This window comes from Thalia democratica, chromosome 7 (genome assembly GCF_965202585.1).
Source record: "Thalia democratica chromosome 7, ktThaDemo2.hap1.1, whole genome shotgun sequence".
NCBI lineage: Eukaryota > Metazoa > Chordata > Thaliacea > Salpida > Salpidae > Thalia > Thalia democratica.
In genome coordinates, this window is record NC_139171.1 from 48,100,312 (window position 1) to 48,119,431 (window position 19,120).

The 19,120-nt window shown below is 26.3% G+C and overlaps 1 protein-coding gene across 2 annotated transcripts; it reads left to right on the plus strand.

Moving 5' to 3' along the window:
• The first annotated feature begins 8,460 nt into the window (after positions 1–8,460).
• Positions 8,461–18,002, plus strand: LOC145840521 (uncharacterized). Of its 2 annotated transcripts, none has more exons than XM_082947811.1 (5): positions 8,461–8,537; positions 14,500–14,770; positions 16,454–16,601; positions 17,235–17,326; positions 17,537–18,002. In XM_082947811.1, the coding sequence occupies exons 2-5, from the start codon at positions 14,519–14,521 to the stop codon at positions 17,786–17,788; spliced, it is 744 nt and encodes a 247-aa protein (XP_082803937.1). In that variant the 5' UTR covers positions 8,461–8,537; positions 14,500–14,518; the 3' UTR covers positions 17,789–18,002. The 2 variants fall into 2 exon arrangements, with proteins under 2 accessions (XP_082803937.1, XP_082803938.1); XM_082947812.1 differs by having other exon boundaries at positions 8,472–8,537; positions 14,538–14,770.
• Positions 18,003–19,120: the final 1,118 nt, after the last annotated feature.

The window sequence follows — 19,120 nt, forward strand, 5'->3', positions numbered from 1 at the left end:
CCAGTTTTTGTCGTACACTTCATTATTTTCGGTTTTGTCATCAAATCTGTTTTGACTCTTGTCAGTTGTAAATCTCGGGCGGTCCCAGTTTTTGTCGTACACTTCATTATTTTCGGTTTTGTCATCAAACCTGTTTTGACTCTTGTCAGTTGTAAATCTCGGGCGGTCCCAGTTTTTGTCGTATACTTCATTATTTTCGGTTTTGTCATCAAACCTGTTTTGACTGTTGTCAGTTGTAAATCTCGGGCGGTCCCAGTTTTTGTCGTACACTTCATTATTTTCGGTTTTGTCATCAAACCTGTTTTGACTCTTGTCAGTTGTAAATCTCGGGCGGTCCCAGTTTTTGTCGTACACTTCATTATTTTCGGTTTTGTCATCAAACCTGTTTTGACTCTTGTCAGTTGTAAATCTCGGGCGGTCCCAGTTTTTGTCGTACACTTCATTATTTTCGGTTTTGTCATCAAACCTGTTTTGACTGTTGTCAGTTGTAAATCTCGGGCGGTCCCAGTTTTTGTCGTACACTTCATTATTTTCGGTTTTGTCATCAAACCTGTTTTGACTCTTGTCAGTTGTAAATCTCGGGCGGTCCCAGTTTTTGTCGTACGTTCCTTCTTCATCATAATGCGTCAGTTGATCACCGTAGTCATCTCCATGTAAGTTTTCTTGATACCAATTCTTTTGGGGAGCATCATGTCTATAAGTGGCATCAAAGGAAAAGTCGTCATCAGGAAAAAACTCGTCATCAGGTATGGAATCATAGTCGTAGTGGTCTTCTTCGAAATTGTTCTGCCACCACTTTTGGTCATCGTAAGGTCTCCTGTGGAAACATTTGGTTAATTTCTTAGCCTATTATCTAAGATTTGAAAAAATAATTTTTCTAAGAAAAGGATAAAAATTAAAAATGTTTAAATTAACAAACTTAGTGAGTTTTTTTTAAATACACTATTTTTTTTTTATAATGGAGCTATCATTTAACCTTGAAGAAAATAAACGTTTGTGTACAAAGTAGGCAGCTTTAAATTAAACTCAATGAGGTTCTATATGTTTAAAAAAATTCAACCCACGGTCTCACGAAAGCGTGCTGCGAGGGAGCCGGGTAGTACACGTTGTAGGTTGCAAGCACGACCAGAAAGATCATTCCGACCGCGAACCCGATCCTCGCCGGGCTCCACTCAAACTCCTCTTCTTCGTACTCGTCCGTCTGCGACAGGCTGCTTTTTCTCGGCTGCCGGTTCGGCATCAAGTGGCAATCGCTCATTGCGTCTCTGTGTTGCGAGCAAAATGCTTGAAACAGTCGATAATGTTCTTACGAGATTTTTTTAAAGTAGTTTGAGAGAGAAGTTTAAAAAAACGACCACTGTTTGCTTATGATAAAAAAAAGATAAAAATGTTCTTTTTTTTAGTCTTGAAAGAATATTATTTTTGGTAATAAATTTACTTTTTATGCTTTATTTTTTTTGCGCAAAGAATATTAAACTCTTTTCATTTGATAGTTTTTATTAAATAAGTTTGTTACACACCTAACGAAAATATTCTTTTATTTTTACATTTACTAGACTGCTGTTCTACTAATTAAAATGGCTTATAAATTGAAAGATAGCTTATAATAAACATTCCTACCTGTTGCCTTTTATCAACCAAGTATTCTAATTTTTTAAATTACTAACTAAAACTGTTGTATAACTTATATTTGATTCGTAAGTTTTTGATAATGTATACAATGCTTTAAAAACAAAAAAAAAAACATCAGTTAAGTACTTCTGATCTTTATTTTTTTGATTAAACTAGTTTAAATAAGAGAACACTTTTTGGTTCGCTCAAATAATAATGCGTAAAATGAGCCTTTAAAAAGGTTGAAAGTTACAGGATTAAAACATATATTATGTCTGCTTTAAATGCATAGCATGACATACTTTTTTACAAAGTAAAAAAAAAAGTGTACACTACTTTACATTTTTAGTATAAATATACTCTCTCTTAAGCACTCTTTATGTTCTTTATACTAAGTTTCTGTTTATACTAGTTACAAAACTACTTATTTTTTTTATTAAAACATTTATTGTATTTATTGATTTACTTTAGTCTTATTTATAAACTTATTCAATAAAAATAAGCTTATTATTCAAAGTGATAATGTACGTAACTTAAATTATAAATTGAAATCAGTTTTTTCTAAGGTAAATTTGACTATATATCAACAAGATAACTAACTCGAAGGTACACAAGAGTAAAATCAATGAAAGATTTGTTATCAAATCGGCTTTGGTTTTCGTCAAACAAATGCAGAACGCAAAAATTAAACTTGTTCTTTGTCTTTCGCTTTGTATAGTGTAAATTTATTTACAATTTTTTTACTTTTCTTGGTAAGCAAACTTTGAATTGCTTGCTTACGACTGTTCGTGTAAGTAAGTTTGAGTAAAATTTAAATAAATTCTTTCGGTGTGTATTAATTTCCATGGAAACCAAAAATCTAATAATTAAATCTTGTTTTAATATTCATGACGATGTCTTATTGAATGGTTATATTTCCTAAATTTTCAAACATAAAAGTTGAAAAAATTTATTAATTTTTATGTAAAGATCAGTTACTTTTTTTTCATCCAACTTACTTGAACTTTTTATAAATATATTACTTTTTAAATATAATACATATCGTTTTACAGCTAAATTTTGATTTTTTAGTAGTATAGATAACATGATTTAGTTTAACAAGTGTTAAAAATATTCTCAAGTTTCAATTTGAATGTTTAAAATAACCGGTTTCATGCTTAGAAAGTAGTTGTATGAAATATAAATACAAAGTTTATTTTTTGAGTGAATTAGAAGAGTTAAAACTCATAGCGCTTTATTAAATAAGTGTCTGAACGATTTCAGTGTAACTTTTACATTAACCTTTATTTTTCAAGCCAACAGAACTTACAGGGACTTTTTGAACAGCAACAGGAGAAACGTAAGCTCGCGTAAAAAACGGAAACACGAGAGAAGTTTCAGCTGCAGGTCAGATGTGGAGAGAGAAGACATCGCGAGGTGCTGAACTCCGACGTTCAACCTGGAAAGACTCGAGCAAGTTTCGTGGTATTGACGTCGACTCCCGTTTTCGCGCCGTAATGCTTTGCTGGCATGCCGTAACACGAGAGAGTTCTCGTGGGGTATTATTCAAAGTTGATAACCTTATTTTATTGATATTTGTTTTGTATTTAACAATAAAAAGCTTCTAATATAAGGCTACTGTAAAATAAATCTTAAACTCATTATTTTTTTACCTAATCTAAAGAGTTTAAACATGTTTGATATTGGTGTAAAGCAGGGTCTTCAAACACATTTTCATAAACGCTTCCCTAGCAAAAAAATAGAATAATAATCGCCCTTCAACTAACTAATTACCCATTTACTTTTTCTCAGCCTTACTGATTAACGCCTCCTGATAGCCAAAGTCGTCTCTAAAGAAACGATATTGCCAACTTTGGGAAACCCTGGTGTACGTTTTATTGAGTTTTAGAATATACTTTATCGGTGTTTAGTTTGTGCGTGTTTTATATGTAAATCTTTATTTAAAATAGTTTAAACATATTTTTTAATATAAAATTGTGCAGTTTCTCAGACGTTTAACAAAACTAGGGATGGGCAAAGTTTTATCTTTTTTTCATAAGAAGCCATTTTAATATTTCAAGTAAAATGATAAAAGTAACCCCAACATCTAAAATAATGTTTGTATTTTATTTATTTTAGCTTTTTTTGTGTATAACTTTGAAAAAGCACCATAAGATTATTTATCATAAATATTTATAGTAGCTTGTTTAGTTATTTGAAGTTTATTACTCCTTTGGCATTAAGTTGTTACTGAAAATGATTTGTTGTTCTTGAAAGAATTTATATAAAACATTTTTATTGGTTCAATATACAGCTTTGTATTTTAAAATTCCACTCAGAAGGTAAAAGTATACTTCTATTAAAAATTATACAACTTAGACTTTATGCAATTTTCTTATCTTAAATTGAGTTTATTTTCTCCGCTAAATCGGTTTTAGGCAAGTATTGAAAAAACCTTTAAATGTATCAATCACTTACTTCACAAAATTTCACACAGTTTAGTTGTTCCTTCTCATCCTTTGCAAATGTTTATCACGTGACTGAAGAGTCTTCGGTGAAGACTACTTTATTAGTTTCGTATAAACATTTTAATAGACTAGTATTAGGAAACGCCGTAATTTGTTTAAGTTGATAACTAAAGACTGTTGTTTTTAAATTGTTTTTATTATTATAAGCAAAGAGTAAAAGTATGCAAATAGTCGTTTAGAATAACTTTAAGTTTTAGTCTCAGTCAGTTTTTTAACTGGAAAATAATCTTTTTTTTTTCAAATGAAAAATGTTTAAACATAAAACCAAACAAAAAACGATAGTTTTAACTATCTTAAATCGAACATTTTTTTTTGTTAAATTAGTTTAAGTTAAAATTATTTTCAAAATAGAATAAAGGTATAAGCTTATCATTATTTTTAATGAAGTTTTTGAACTAAGAGTCTAAAATAGGAGTTCGAAAAATATTTTTTGTATATACAGCATTTTTCAAAGTTGTTTAGTTAAATGTTTAGTTAAATTGAAACTATAATACAAATTGTATTTATTTAAAATTATAACACTTTTTTTTTGTTTTTTTGAACCTATAAGAATCATAAAAATGTCTTTTGTTTATTGTAAGATTAATTTATTGTTTTAACATGTTTAAATGGCAACTTTTGTTACATTAATGTGTATAGATAGATTACTAAAACTTTATTTTCCAAGATTAATCTGTTTTAAACACACTTTAAGTTAGTGTCGAACGGTTTTAACAGAATTTTACTGTGATTTAAATTGTAGAAATTTAAGTATGTTATTCTTAAAAGCTTTGAGAACAATACTAAGTCAAAATACATTTTAGAATTTCATTAAACCGTTAGCATCGTAGCTTCGATTCAAAAAAAACTAAGATTACTTTATTAAAGGTTTTATTTGTAATCTTATCAAGAAAAGTAATAAAAAGTAACTTAAAGATAAGTAGATAAACTTTTCAAATATTTTTTTTGAATAAAACAACAACTTTAAGAACTGTAAAACTAAACAAACTTTTATCATAGCTTTTTCTTGATATTATTTTGTAAAACATTTAGAATAACAATAAAGAATAAATTTATATTGAAACTAATTTCTATACGGATACTACAAAAACATCTTTTTAACAATATGTAAAACCATAAAATTGGTTTTCTAAAATCTATGGAAAAATATTCTCAAAGTGTTTCTCTTGAATGTAACTATCCGTTAAAAAAATTAGTTAGACTTATTAACCTTTATCGATGTTTACTATATAAGTTAAGCCTGAACTTTAGGCTTACAGCAACTAATTTATTAACTTTAAAAGCGTTTCCACAAAAATTACATTGTAAAATGTAGTTTAAATGATATCTAGTTTAAAATGTTTAAAAAGAAACTCTAAAACTCTTTTATTATAAGCTTGTATTAATGTATTTGTGAATAAAATATTCTTATTATCAACTAAAACTATATATTCACAATATTTGTTTACTAACACTACTGCACTTTAGAAATATAAATACCAAATATTAGCTTTATTTTAAGTAAATCTGCAAAGTGCAACTTTTTTTTTGTAGTTAAGAATTTATAAACATTCGAAGTAGCTTTGCTATAATTTTTTGATTTTTCATTTGCTATTAAAACATGATTATACAAACTCACAAACTTAGTTTGCACATGCAATATATTTTAATGTTTTTGCACAAATTACGTGCTTGATAATCGTAAAACCAAAATTAGTGGTTAGTTTAAATATAAGTTTTTTAATAGTGGTTGTCTGAACGGCCCTAAGGATTTTTGTAATACTACTTATAAAGTAATATTTTACTCAACTTGTTTAGTTGATAAAGTCCTCAGAATGTATTAACCCAGTTTTTTGACAGTTTAAACTAATTTCAATTGATAATTTCAATCTGACTTGTTACCAGGGCTTCATCTCCTACTTATTAAAATTGATAGTCAACATAGAGCCCCTCAAAAAAAAACTAACTTGTGTAAGTCTAACATTATGAAAAGGTTTAAAAAAAGAAAGGGTATATTTATTTTTAGTTTTTAGAGAATGAAATTTTGCAAACTTATAATCAGCTTAAAAGAGAAATATATATAATCCTTTACTTAAAGCAACTTTTATCAAAGAGCTAACATGTATACTTAAATGTGATGAATCATTTTTTTTGTGTTAAAAAATTAAGATATTAAACATGTATTTTATAAATTCGCTTTTTAGATCATAAGTAATAGTCTATAAACTTATTTAACTACTTAAAAAAAATGGTTTATATACTATAAAGTAGTGATTTATAGTAATTTTCGAACTTTCATACAATTAATTCATTACAGTATTATTGTGCAAAGAAGTTGCATCAAAAAATTTCATAACTTTATGAAACTTTATGAATAACTGATCAGGAGTAAAAAGTATATCGAGGTTAGATTAGATACAAAAACTTAGTTTAAAGAAAAAGTATTTTTAGCTTTGAGTATGTATAACAGTTAAATTGTAAAACACTATACTTATTTAGTATAACAATTTTATACAGAAAGTAAGTTTTGAATATAGTCTCAACACTTTATAAACTAATAATTAACGTACTCTTTTTCTATTTTAAAAACTCTGTTAAGCTTCAGACTTATGCAATTTTTTATTAATGTTAAAAATAATTATACTGAATATTAAAGATACATATTCGATAGCTAAAAATAAGTTTTGTAATAATATTTATTGTTTATTGTTTTATTTGTTTAGCAGTTATTTACTTACAGTCGTTTGTTTACTTTACATAAATAATTTTTATATGTGTAAAGGGCAAAGAAAAGTTTGAAAAAATATAATGGCTTATTTGATAACTTAACAAAAATAGTTAAAAAAAATAGTTACTTGTTCAAGTAACTACTTTGTAAAAATAAAAAGCTCATTACTTATATAGGTGTTAATAAATGAATTTACTTATGACTTTAGCGGTTTAGTTACATTTAGAAACCATTCATGTAAAGATGAAATACAAAAACTATATTTCTATGCAGACACAATTTTAATAATTGCTACAATTAATTTATGCACTAATTTCTGTAATGATATCTATAAAGACTTTTTTTGATAATTTGCCGAAATCCAAGCTTTTGAATTTAAAATATGTATCTAACAAAAAAAAAAATTAAAGACTTCGTAAAGCTAGAGTAGAACTTGTTTTTAATTAGTATTTATAAAGCGAAACGATAGGTCAAATAAATATTAAGCAATTTTGACTATTTTATTTTATTGCTTTAGCCTAGAAATTAGAAGTGTAAAATGATTTTACAGAGTTTTTAAAACACAGTTCCTTTTATTTTAAGCTATTAGACAATAGAATCTTAAAAAGAAGGAAATAAAAAAAATTCACAAATCTAGATTAAGAGACTAATTGTTTAAGATTTCTTAGAAACAACTAAGCTGGTATTAGTTATATATTATAGATTATACGTTATCATATTTAAAAAAACATGCAGTATTCAGTTTTTTCAAGTATAGAACAATTTTATTAGACTTTTTATTTTACACAAAAATAAAGCTTGTTAAAAAAATAAAATAAAACGTTTTACCGTTACATCATGCAATGTAAAGTATAATTGTACATATGAACAACAAAAATAAAGTGTAGTTTTATTTGTATTGAACTTATGTTTTTATTTTTGAGACTTTGTTTTTATTTTTACTGCAATGTTTGTTTTTTGTTTTTATTTTTTTACGTAATTAAGGAAAGCTCATTAAAAACAATAAGTTATAACCATCTGTTTAAAATTTTTTTTACACTGTTTATTACACGTTGTTTTCAATGCAAAAATAAGTATTTATTTACTTTTCAAAAACCCATAAAAACGGTCATGATATTTATTTGCCAGTTACAACACGAGCCTGAATAACAGTTAATGCACATTAAAACATTTAAGTTTAACTGCCTGATCAGCTGATAGTTAATAAGTCTTAGAAACAGTCTATCACTTGCAATTGTCAGTCTGCTTGTTCAGACGACGCACAAGAAGTTGTGAGAAGCTGTGCCAATTAGCAGCAGCAAGTTCATTCGAGTTCACCTTTCAGCCGGATTGCTCAAATATACGGCACGACGCGTTTCATAGTTTGTATTACCAAAGTTCAAATGAGTTTGTTAGAGTACCTAGAGTACTAGTGTGTTGAGTTTTTGTAGTTTTTTTTTTTTTTTTGGAATCAATGTGTATAAGTACTGAATGTTTTAATATTTGATGCTCTATTTGAGCCTACTGTTTTTTTAGAATATAGATCTTTAAAATCCTGAAAATATAATAAGAAAAAGTATAAAACTTGTACGGTTGAGAGTGGACTTAGACATGTTAAGACAGTGTTGTTTTAATTTACGCTGTAACTTTTTTTAGAAAATTTTCTTAATCACACTTTCTCAGCCAGTAGCTAAACTTTGAAAAAGAAACGCAACATTTCTTGTATTCTAAAGGTTAGTAACTGTTAATATTTTATAATGCAACGATAATGATGCCAGAACGTTTTATAAAAAAATACAGAACGTGTATCAGAAATGTTACAAAAATTCTAAGAACTTTAATGACATAATATTATTATTTGCTAAAAAATATGTATAAGTTTGTTTTTATAAAACATACAAAAACTTAGTTGAACTTCACAAACAAAGTGATGGGTTTACCATATGGCTATAAAAACAACTAAACATAATTAACCTATATACTACAATAGTAGTTCAACTAGAACAGCTTTGTTTACTAAATATCTTATATTGAATAAAGTTCAGTATAAAGCTTATTATTAAAAAAAAGTAAAAAAAAAAAACATATAAAATCTGTTTTTAAATTAGGTTTTTCAATTTGTACAGTACTTGGTAGATTTAAGTTTAGAACTTTAACATCACTCTTATAATAAGGTAAAAGTATATAATACATAGCATGTTTGATGTTGTTAGTTTTTGCAAAGTTTTGTTAGTCTATTTTAACAACAAATAGTATAGACAGACTTGTAGTAAACTAGATAGCTAAAAAATTGACATTTCTTACTTTAGGATAATTGAAAATTAAAAGTATATATTTATTAAAACGTAATTTTTTATACCTAAAACATTTATACTTAATTTTTTTTATAAAAAAATAACTTAAACAATTTTAAGTTTATCAGTTTTAAGTTCTTAATTAGATAATTAATTTTTTTTTGCTTAAATTAGAATCATAAAACATAGCTTAATATAAAAACTAATTGTAATAACTGTTTTAAACTTTCAAGAAATTATAGCTCTTTGGTGCAATTTGTAGAGTTTACTATGTCTTTCCATAATTTACCCTTTGAATATAACAACATTTTATATACTATGTTAAAAAATTTGTAAAATAAAAATGAAGTCTAAATAAATCTAAATGAAAAATGTTATGCAGTTAAGAAATTTAGGTTAAAACTAAAAGAAAAGTCAACAGACAGTGAAGTTTAAGGTATAAAACAAATATGCTGTTAAGTTATTTTGCATATAGTTTTTAAATATAAAGTATATTTATGTTTTAAATAAATAAGAAATTACAAAGGAGGAAATTTTAAATTTAGTAAAAAAAACTATTGTCATTAGAAATCAAGAATACTTTATCTTGTTTAAATTGAATGTTTATAAAGCAAGATTTTAGTTTTTATGTTTATACATGTTATCTTAAAAGTTAGAATGTACTATAGTTTTGTTACTTATGTAAAATGTAAACAAAATAAACAAAAATTTAAAGGTATTTATATGACGTAATTTGTATAAATTATGAAAAACTAACAATAAAAAAGCATCAAACCTTAAAAAGTCGTATCATAACTTTTATATAAATTAATTTTTCGTGAAGAGTCTAAAATGTTAGATTTTTTAACTTAATCTACAGTATAATTATAATAAAGAAAACTATATTTAGGAACACTACAAATTTAAGTGTTTTATACTTTTATACTTTGTTACGTAATTTTGTTTGATACTATAAAATTATATGTAATATTTGTATTAAATTCTATAAAACTAAAACAACAAAAACACATAAAAAATTCTTAACTTTATTACTCTTCATGTGGTTACCGATCACGCTTTTTTAACAACGCTCTATTTTAAACACAAAAACTTTTATGAAGTGGTTAAATGTTAATTGCTTTGTAGTTTTTACTGATTAGTTACATATTTTTAAATATACGTACAACATAATCAAAAAACTTAATGTTACATTGTGTAGTTTGAAAATATTTTGTACTAACGCTTTACTTGACACTTTAGTAAAGTTGACGAAATTCATCAAGTCATTAGACTACAACTTAGTGAAGTACTGCTCTGAAAGTAAAAAGTTCAAATACAAAAAATAGTTCAAAATAAAAACAAGTATATTAAATAATGTATTTTGTTTTAAGTATCTAAATATATAAATGTATATTTGTTATGTTTTTAATTTTTATGTCATTTATAAATGTATTTTTGATTTACTTTATATTTTATAACAATATTCTTTAAGATTAGGCTAAGATTAAACCTACATATGATTCTCCCTAGTTAAAAATGCTGCAAATTTTAAAAAATCATTGAAATGTTTAACAAGTATCAAGTATGTAAAGTGTAAGAAGTTTGACCCTAAAAAAATGTGAAGCATTTTTACTATTATGTAAGCCTAAATGATTACATCTTTTTAGATTAAACTGTCCTCTTTAGCACAATGTTTAATTAATTTTTTAACTAATACTTAAAACTACTTATTTTACTTAAAAAACCAATAAGCTAAAATTTATAAATTTTATCTTTTGAAAATAGTTAATTAAAATTCAAATCGTTTGCTACAACCTGTGTAGTTGCTGCAAATGTCTTTGCAGATGCATTTTACAATTTATTCACCTCAGTTGAACTTTTAAATTCGGTAGAATTTTATATACATTTAAAACTTGGGTATTGTAAACAAAAACTCACTAAAAAAATAAAAAATCAATAAAGGAAACTGTAAAAACTGTTTGTTTATTGCATAAACAGAAACCTGAGTGTTTCTAATTGACATATAATAATTTAATTAAAAGCGGGGAAATAAGATATCTTTTTAATATGCTATTTGATTAAATAATTGAATAATTAATTGAGTTATTGTAGCGATTCATGACCTAAGTTTCCCGCGCTATTTAAGAAAAAATGTTTCAACGAACCCTGTGACTTTTTAGGCAGCTCAATTATAAGTGTTTTACAAAAATTTGTTTACATATTTTTATTAAAGAATAAAAATTACATTTTAATAGTTACAGAACTTTGTTAAAAAAAGCTTTAAAGTTAAAAGCTGCTCGGATTACAATAAAATTAAAAAAAACGTTTTTATTTTTATTTAGAATTTAACCTTTTTATATTTTTACAATTATTAAACGAATTTAAATTAATAAAACCAAAAATGCACAAGAACCAGACTCTTTTTATTAACTTTTATTTTTATTTTCAAACTATGATTAAAACTGCTTACATTGTACAAAACTATTCGCAGGATTTTTGCTTTGTCTTAAATTTTTTTTAACTCGACTGAACGTAGTTAATGTATAATTAATCTGGTAAAAATTTTTAAGAAAAGTTAAACTAAAAAATAGTAAATATTAACATAATGTAAGCAATTTAGAAATAAAATACCGTTGTCGTTTTATAAACTATATATAACATTTTTTTGCGTTTAATGACTAGCATTATAATTTTTTTTTAAAGGTATACATAATTGTTGTTTGTGTTGAAAATATATAAATTAAAAAAGTTATTACTAATCTAATTACAAATTTGTAACAATATACTGTTTGCTGTAAAATGTCTACAATAATTAAGAAAAAAAATTGTTAAAATGCTTGAATTTTTTTTTTCAGTTAGAAAATTTTACCGAGGAAAATATATTTTTAAATGATTTACCTAATTTTATTTGAACATAAAAACATTGAAATTCTTTTTTTTTGTTAGTACAGTATAAATGTTTATAATTTATATAGCCAAATTAAAGTAACTTAAAGTAAAGCTTCTTGTGAACTTATAAGTCGAAGTATAAACAAAATAAATTTTTTGTTTACAAACAAATTATACAATTAGATCCTCTGTAATTCTATGAAATTTTGCTTTTTAAAGTTAATAATGTTAAAAATTCAATTTATGATTTCTATTCATTAGTTTACCAAGTTTTTACTGCATAAAAAATTATTAAATACGTTTATAGCATGAAATTCCGAATAACGTTTACAAGTATGTTTAATTCTAAATGACATAATTCAAACAATTCACTTTCAAATCACCCGTTAGCTCTTAACATTGTTTTTTTTTTGCCTCCGTTACTTGCTGCAATCAAGCAGCTATTTTTAGACATTCCCAATATTTTAAAACATTGCGTCCAAATATGCGACGACTTGGCCGCACGTACAAATTCAAGCACGTTCAATTTCCGCGTTACACAACACACACAGCGCACCGTGCAGAACAACCAACGCATCCAACATTCGGAGATCGCACACAAATAGTTGCGGGAAAATCCGAGAAAGTGCAAATTCCTTTGATGCGCCAAAAAGTTTATTTGAGTTCGGAGCGTTTGTTATTTACGCTGAAATTATGCAAAAAAGACACAGGGAGCGAGCGGCTCGGCTACGGCTCGTTCAAAACAGGTGTATTATTACGTCATCGCCGTTTCTCGCCACTTACAGATGCTTTGATTTGGAAAAAAATATTTATCAAGTCATGTTTGATATGAAAGTTAAGAAACTTAAGAAAAAAGAGCAGCCGTACGAGTGTAGGAAAAAAGTTAACTCAATATTTTTCTTAATAAAAGAACCGGTACACACTTATGTTGAGTTGAACATTTTTTGTTGTCGAACAATTAAATTAGCTAAGTTATGATGTCTAGTTTTTATAGTTTATGAAAAATTAAGGTTTGGAAAAGCTATATTCGAAACTTAAGAAACATATGTAACTAACCTAAATTATATATATAAATAAACGTCTGTGTTAAACTTGATAAACAGTCTTTAGCTTATATAACTTTTGTTCATAGTTTAAAAATAAGTTATAATGCCGTTCTAATTCTATAACTTTCTAATTAGAATAAAACTTTTCAAAGTTACTTTTAATTAGATATTTTACTGCTAGCATAAATTAATTTTAAAAAATGTTTCAGGTTCCAATTATAAAAGTTTTCAAGTTTTATTAATTAGTACTCGAAAAAAATATATTTATTGTAGTAAATTAAACTATTCTAACTTATATGGAACTAATTTAACTTAGTAAAACTGTTTAAATTAACAGGGTTATAAGTATCTAATTGTAAGTAATTAAAAACTTATTAGTCGGAGTTAATATTGTAAAATTTTTGACGTATTTTAAAGTCAATTTTCGTTATACCTTAGTTGTCAGTGCAAGTTTTGCTAATTAGCTTATTTTTTTAGTTTCAGTACAGTTATTTGTTCAATATTTTTAATTTATCATATCTTTCTTAGGTAAATGTTTTATTTCATCCAATTTAAAAAAGTTTAGTTAAAACATGAGAGTTTAATTTAGTTGACTTCAAAAACAAATAATCGCAAATAGAAAGTTTTTTTTATAAAAGAAAAGATTATTTGTATATTATATTTGTACTTAATCATTATTTCTACATTTAAAGTTGTGGCACATAGTTTATTGAACGACAAAAAAAAAAGCTCAAAATATTTTTTTCTAGGATCTGGTGCACGAAGAATCTTTCGTTTATCGAATCGCACACGACGGATACCTTTTAACCTCTTGTCCAGCACAATCCAGTAGTAAAGAAAAAATATCTGTGCAAAAAAGATTAAAAATATGTATAAAAAGGACTGATTTTACTTTAGCAGAGTTATACTTTTTAACATACAAAATAAAAAATGCAAAAATAACAATAAAACTGATATAAAGAATATAGACTGAATATTCAAAAAACATTAACCTACTTCAAAAATTTCGATCACTCATAAAACACTTTTGCGCCGTGAATTAATTCTTAGATAAGCTATGAGAGTCATAGACGATAAAACAGAGCTACTAATAGCATTAGGTATTAAAAGTTTATGAACTTTTTGCATTGTTTTGCCTTAAGTGTTTTGATATATTTAACAATATGACTTTTGTAACTAAAATATTGCTAGAATTGCTAGAAAGTTTCTTTTGAACTCTGCTTCACTATAGAATAAAATAGATAATACAAGTTCACAAAAAAAGTTTCAAAGCTTGTGAGTAACTTTTTATTCAAGTAATGTCCTGGACATGACTTTAAACTGTATCCTGGTGTATGACTCGATAACCGAAAGGTTTTTTCGTACACCAGGTCCTTGGACCAAATATTTGAGCGCTTTTTTTTCGTTCAATAAACAATAATATTTAGAACATGAATAATTTTGTTACCAAAATTTTCTACTTGTTCATCAATATTAACATTTTACAGCCTTACACAAATTACAAACATGAAAGTAATCCTGGCAGGACTCTCCAAAACCGGCACTAAGTCCATGGCCGCGGCGCTGCGCGTCCTCGGCTACAGCGTTTATGACGTCACAGAGAATTTTTCCATGCTCGGGCGGGAATGGCTAAAGGTCATGGAGGAGGGAGGTACAGTGGAGGACTTCCGGAGGATGTACGAATCGGTGGACGCTACCGGAGACATTCCCGCGGCGCACTACTGGGAGGAAATTCTCGAGGCGTTTCCGGATGCAAAAGTGAGTTTTTGTGATCTATTTAATAAAAGGATGTTTTGAATACAGACATGGTAAATTTTAATGGTTTTATTTATTTCTAAAAACCAAAATGATGGTTGGAAGAAATTCCTGAGTGTGAGAGTGCATTTTCCAGGGCGTTTTTTAAGCCGCACTTATAGGAAAACACTGCGGTCAAAGATCTTAAAAAGTGGCGTGAGTTTTAGTGCAAAAAACAAAAAGTTGAGGCAATTATAAAATAACTACAAAGTGATGTTGTTTTGCTATATACAGTTTAAGCTATATAAAGTTTGTATTTAATCTTTATTTATAAGCTTTAAAATTTTGCAGCTTACAATATTAAATTTCTGGAAATATTGAACATTACTTTTTTGTCAAAAATTTTAGAAGCGAACATTATCAAGCTTTCAAAAAATAAAACAAAATACTTTGTTGAAGTCTAATAATTAAATTATTTTAAAACTAGTTGCTTTTAATTAAAAACTAATTCTATTTAGTCTTAAACAAGATTGTGCAAAGGAAATATTTTTGAAATATTCTATATGTAAAATTTGACAAACTAGCTTTCAAAGAACATTAATTATACACTAAAAATAAACTTAATTTACACTGAAACTGATTAAAATGATACCAGTTCACACCATAATCAGTTGTAAGAAATTGCTTTCGAATTAATAAAGTCACACAAACAGTTTACAAATAAAAATTTCACGGCTACAAACATCTAAGGCTTTCGCTGTAAAAACCTTTACAAGTAGTAAACGCTAAAAAAATACTTTTTACAAGTTATAATGTTTTTATTATAACTACAAAACTACTGCTATACATTATACTGGCGTTTTAAAATTAAGTTCTAAAGTGATGTATCATTTTATATAATGAATTTTTATGTTATTTTATATCCTTAGAAGTTTACTTTAATTATTCAAAGTCATTCATTTAGTTAAATTCATTATTTAGTTTATTATCTTAATAAAACTTGTAGTAGTACTTGTATAGGTACAACTGTTTTTATAAAAACTAACAAAAATGTAAAAAAAACTTTGAAATTTTATTAAATTTCGTATATAAATTGAGAAAAATAATAATTAAAAAGTAAAGCAATAAAATAATTTAATCTTGTCCTTCAGAGCTTTTTATGCTACTTTACTAGATAAATGTTGATAACTAGTAAATTTTACTTATGGTAAAGTTAAAGTGCTTCTAAATTTTTTTTTTGCAAAAGAATAACTTTTTAAATTTACAAGTGTAAAATTTAAGAAAAGTTAAAGTAAAACTGTTAAGCAATTTGAATATATCTATAAGTTACTTACGAATAAAGTTACATCTTACACGAATAATGACATCAAGTCTAAATTAAAGTTGTCATTCTAGTCAAAGCAAGTGTATTGAACAACTCAAGGGAACATTTAGTTAATTGGTGTGTTAAACTTTGCAAACCTGATCTTAAATTTAATATGAAGGCATTATGAATAATTACAAAATATGTTAACTTATTAACCATTACTTATGTGTTAGCTGGTTAAAATAACATGTGAAAACTTATAAAACTAGCTAGTTTATGATGTTGAAAAAACTTATCAAATACCATGTTTTAAACTACAGCGAGCGTTCGATAATTTTTTTTCCAATGTTGCAAAACCTTTTTACATTTACTTAAAAAAATAAAACTTTATAAACTCAAAGGTGATTCTGATGCTGCGCGAAAACGAACATGTGTGGTGCGAGTCGATGATGAACCAGCTGGAGATCATGTCGCAAAGTGTTCTCTACAGGTGCATTAGCGTCATCTCCCCCTCGGCTGCCATGCTCAACAGGATCATGTCTCACACAAGTAGTTTTCATGTTTGGTTTTTGTCAGCTTTTTACAGGCTCTAATGTTAAGGCGGCGTAAAAGCGTTTAAGTTTGCTAAAATAGTTAGATTAAAGCTAATATTTTTTTTATAAGTTTTTAAGCTTATGATCTTACTTGCTTGTTAAGCTCAAGTAACCAAAATGCATAACAGATTGATATCATCAATTTTATTCAAAAAAAAAAATTACGAACGAGCTAAACTACTTAAAAAAACCGAATAAGTTTTCGTTTTAGATAGAACAAAAACAAACAAGAATTTTATAATAAAGTTTTTAATGCTATTTTTAATAAAAATTTTTGTATTTTATAAGCATCATGTTATAAACTAACTAAAAAATTGATTTTAAACCTTTAGTAAAAAACAAACAGATGTAATTAAAATACTTTTAAATAATACCTTAATGTTATGTGTTTATATATACTTTTAAATTAATGTATTTGTACAACTTAAAAAAAAAAAGGCTTTTGTGTAGTAATAAACTTGAAACAAAGACTAATTGCTAACATATATAATACTGCGTAGAGAAAATCTATAAATAAGTTACTATGAATTTAACAAGTAGTCAAACCTTAGTATAAACATAAAATAAAGTGTATCAATTAAAAAAATAGTGAGAATAGCACTTGGTGTTGACAACATCAGAAAGCCCTGCGCTCAAGTTATGAAAATCGCTTACAGAAATCACAATGCAAGAGTTGTTCAGGTATTTTAAGAATAATTTGCACTATCTGTTTAATATTCATATCTACTTTTTTTTCAATACTTTATATAGATTACATGATTTTAAATGTAAAATCAAACGCAAAAATATAATAAATAAAAACTTTGAGTAATACATTTTATTATATCTAATTACTTAAAAAAATATCATATAACATTATAACTTTTATTTAATTCGAAACACAAATTTTAGGTAGTGCCACCTCATCAGCTTCTGATGTACAGCTGCTCACAGGGCTGGGCTCCTCTGTGCGCCTTCCTTGGAAAAAATATTCCACTCAACTCGTTTCCGCACGAAAACAAGGAGGGAAATTTTGGCAAGGACGAAAACTTGAAAGACAACGCCGGTTTCATAAAGATACAAACTGAGATGCGGATGGCTTTTTGCATTATAGGTCTTTTCATCATTGGCGTTATCATGTTGATTGTGTACCTTTGCTTATGAGGTGGAGCTTGTAGAATTGTTTTTGAAACTTTTTGCTGCTAGTATGACAAATCTTCGTAAGAGCGTTTTTATAATTGTATTCTGAACTACTTTAAATTAGTTTGAACAACTATGTTTCAAACGAGCTTTGAAAGTTGTGACAACAAACTAGTTTTTATAGGAATATTCTACTCTTTCTTATCACAATATGTCTTTAAAAAAAGTTTTTCGACTGCTTTAGAAATTAAAAAAGAAAATTTAACTATATTCTCTAAAAATTAGTGAAACGTTGATGTGTTGTTTTTCTAAATTGGTTTAGTTAAATAAAATAAATTGAAAATTTGTATTTTTTAACTGTTTATTGAACGAAATAAAAAAACGCTCAAAATGTTTGATCATAGTACTTGGTGTACAAAAACCTTTCGGTTATCTAGTCGCACACCACTTGGATACCTTTTAACGTCTTGTCCAGGACAATAGAACAACAGTACAATAGGTTGTAAACTAAATTAATTTAAAACTAAATAAAAATTTCAGTTAAAAACAGTTACATTTAAAAACACTAACAAAAATAGTTTGCAATTAAGATTAATTACTTTAGTATGAACTTAGTTTATAATTAAGCTCTATGATAGTTTTTCAAAATAAAACTATCTAAAATGTTCAACCTAGGTTTATTACAATTTGCTAAGTAGAATTCTATAAAAATAGCTGACACTAAACTGTAAAAACTGGATAACTTATTTAAACCTATATTGTAGTTTAATGACTTTATTTATGTAAACTACATTAAATTATTAACATAACAACTAATTAAAGATAGTTCTAAAGCGCTTAAACTGACAAAAAAACAAAAAAAAAACAAATAAAACTTTTATCACTTAAGAAGTTTTTTTGCACAGCAAAAGTGTTCTAGGCACACTTTAAAAATTACTGATTTAAAGAAAAAAAAAATAGTTGTCTTCAGGTTGTGCAACTGTGCACAGTAAAGCGCACATAATACATATTAATGTACCAGGAAATATACTTAAGTGAAAAAACATTTTAAAGTAATTTATTTTTAAATAAAAACATAGCTATAGTGTTTATTGACATATTTTAACACGTTATCTATACATCAAGACACAAAAAGTGTTTTTTAATAATATTTTTAGTTTTTTCAATGTAGCTATCAGAGAATTTAAATTAGGGTAACTTAGTGTGCACAGCTTTTCAAAAAAGTTGCAGCTCATTGAATTAAAATATCGTGAAAAAGCCAGAGACATTTTTTTTTAAAGTGTGTTTCCTTGAAACGACATTAAAATATATACATGAAATATAGCTTAAAATAATTTAAGAAAGATAGTTTAAAAA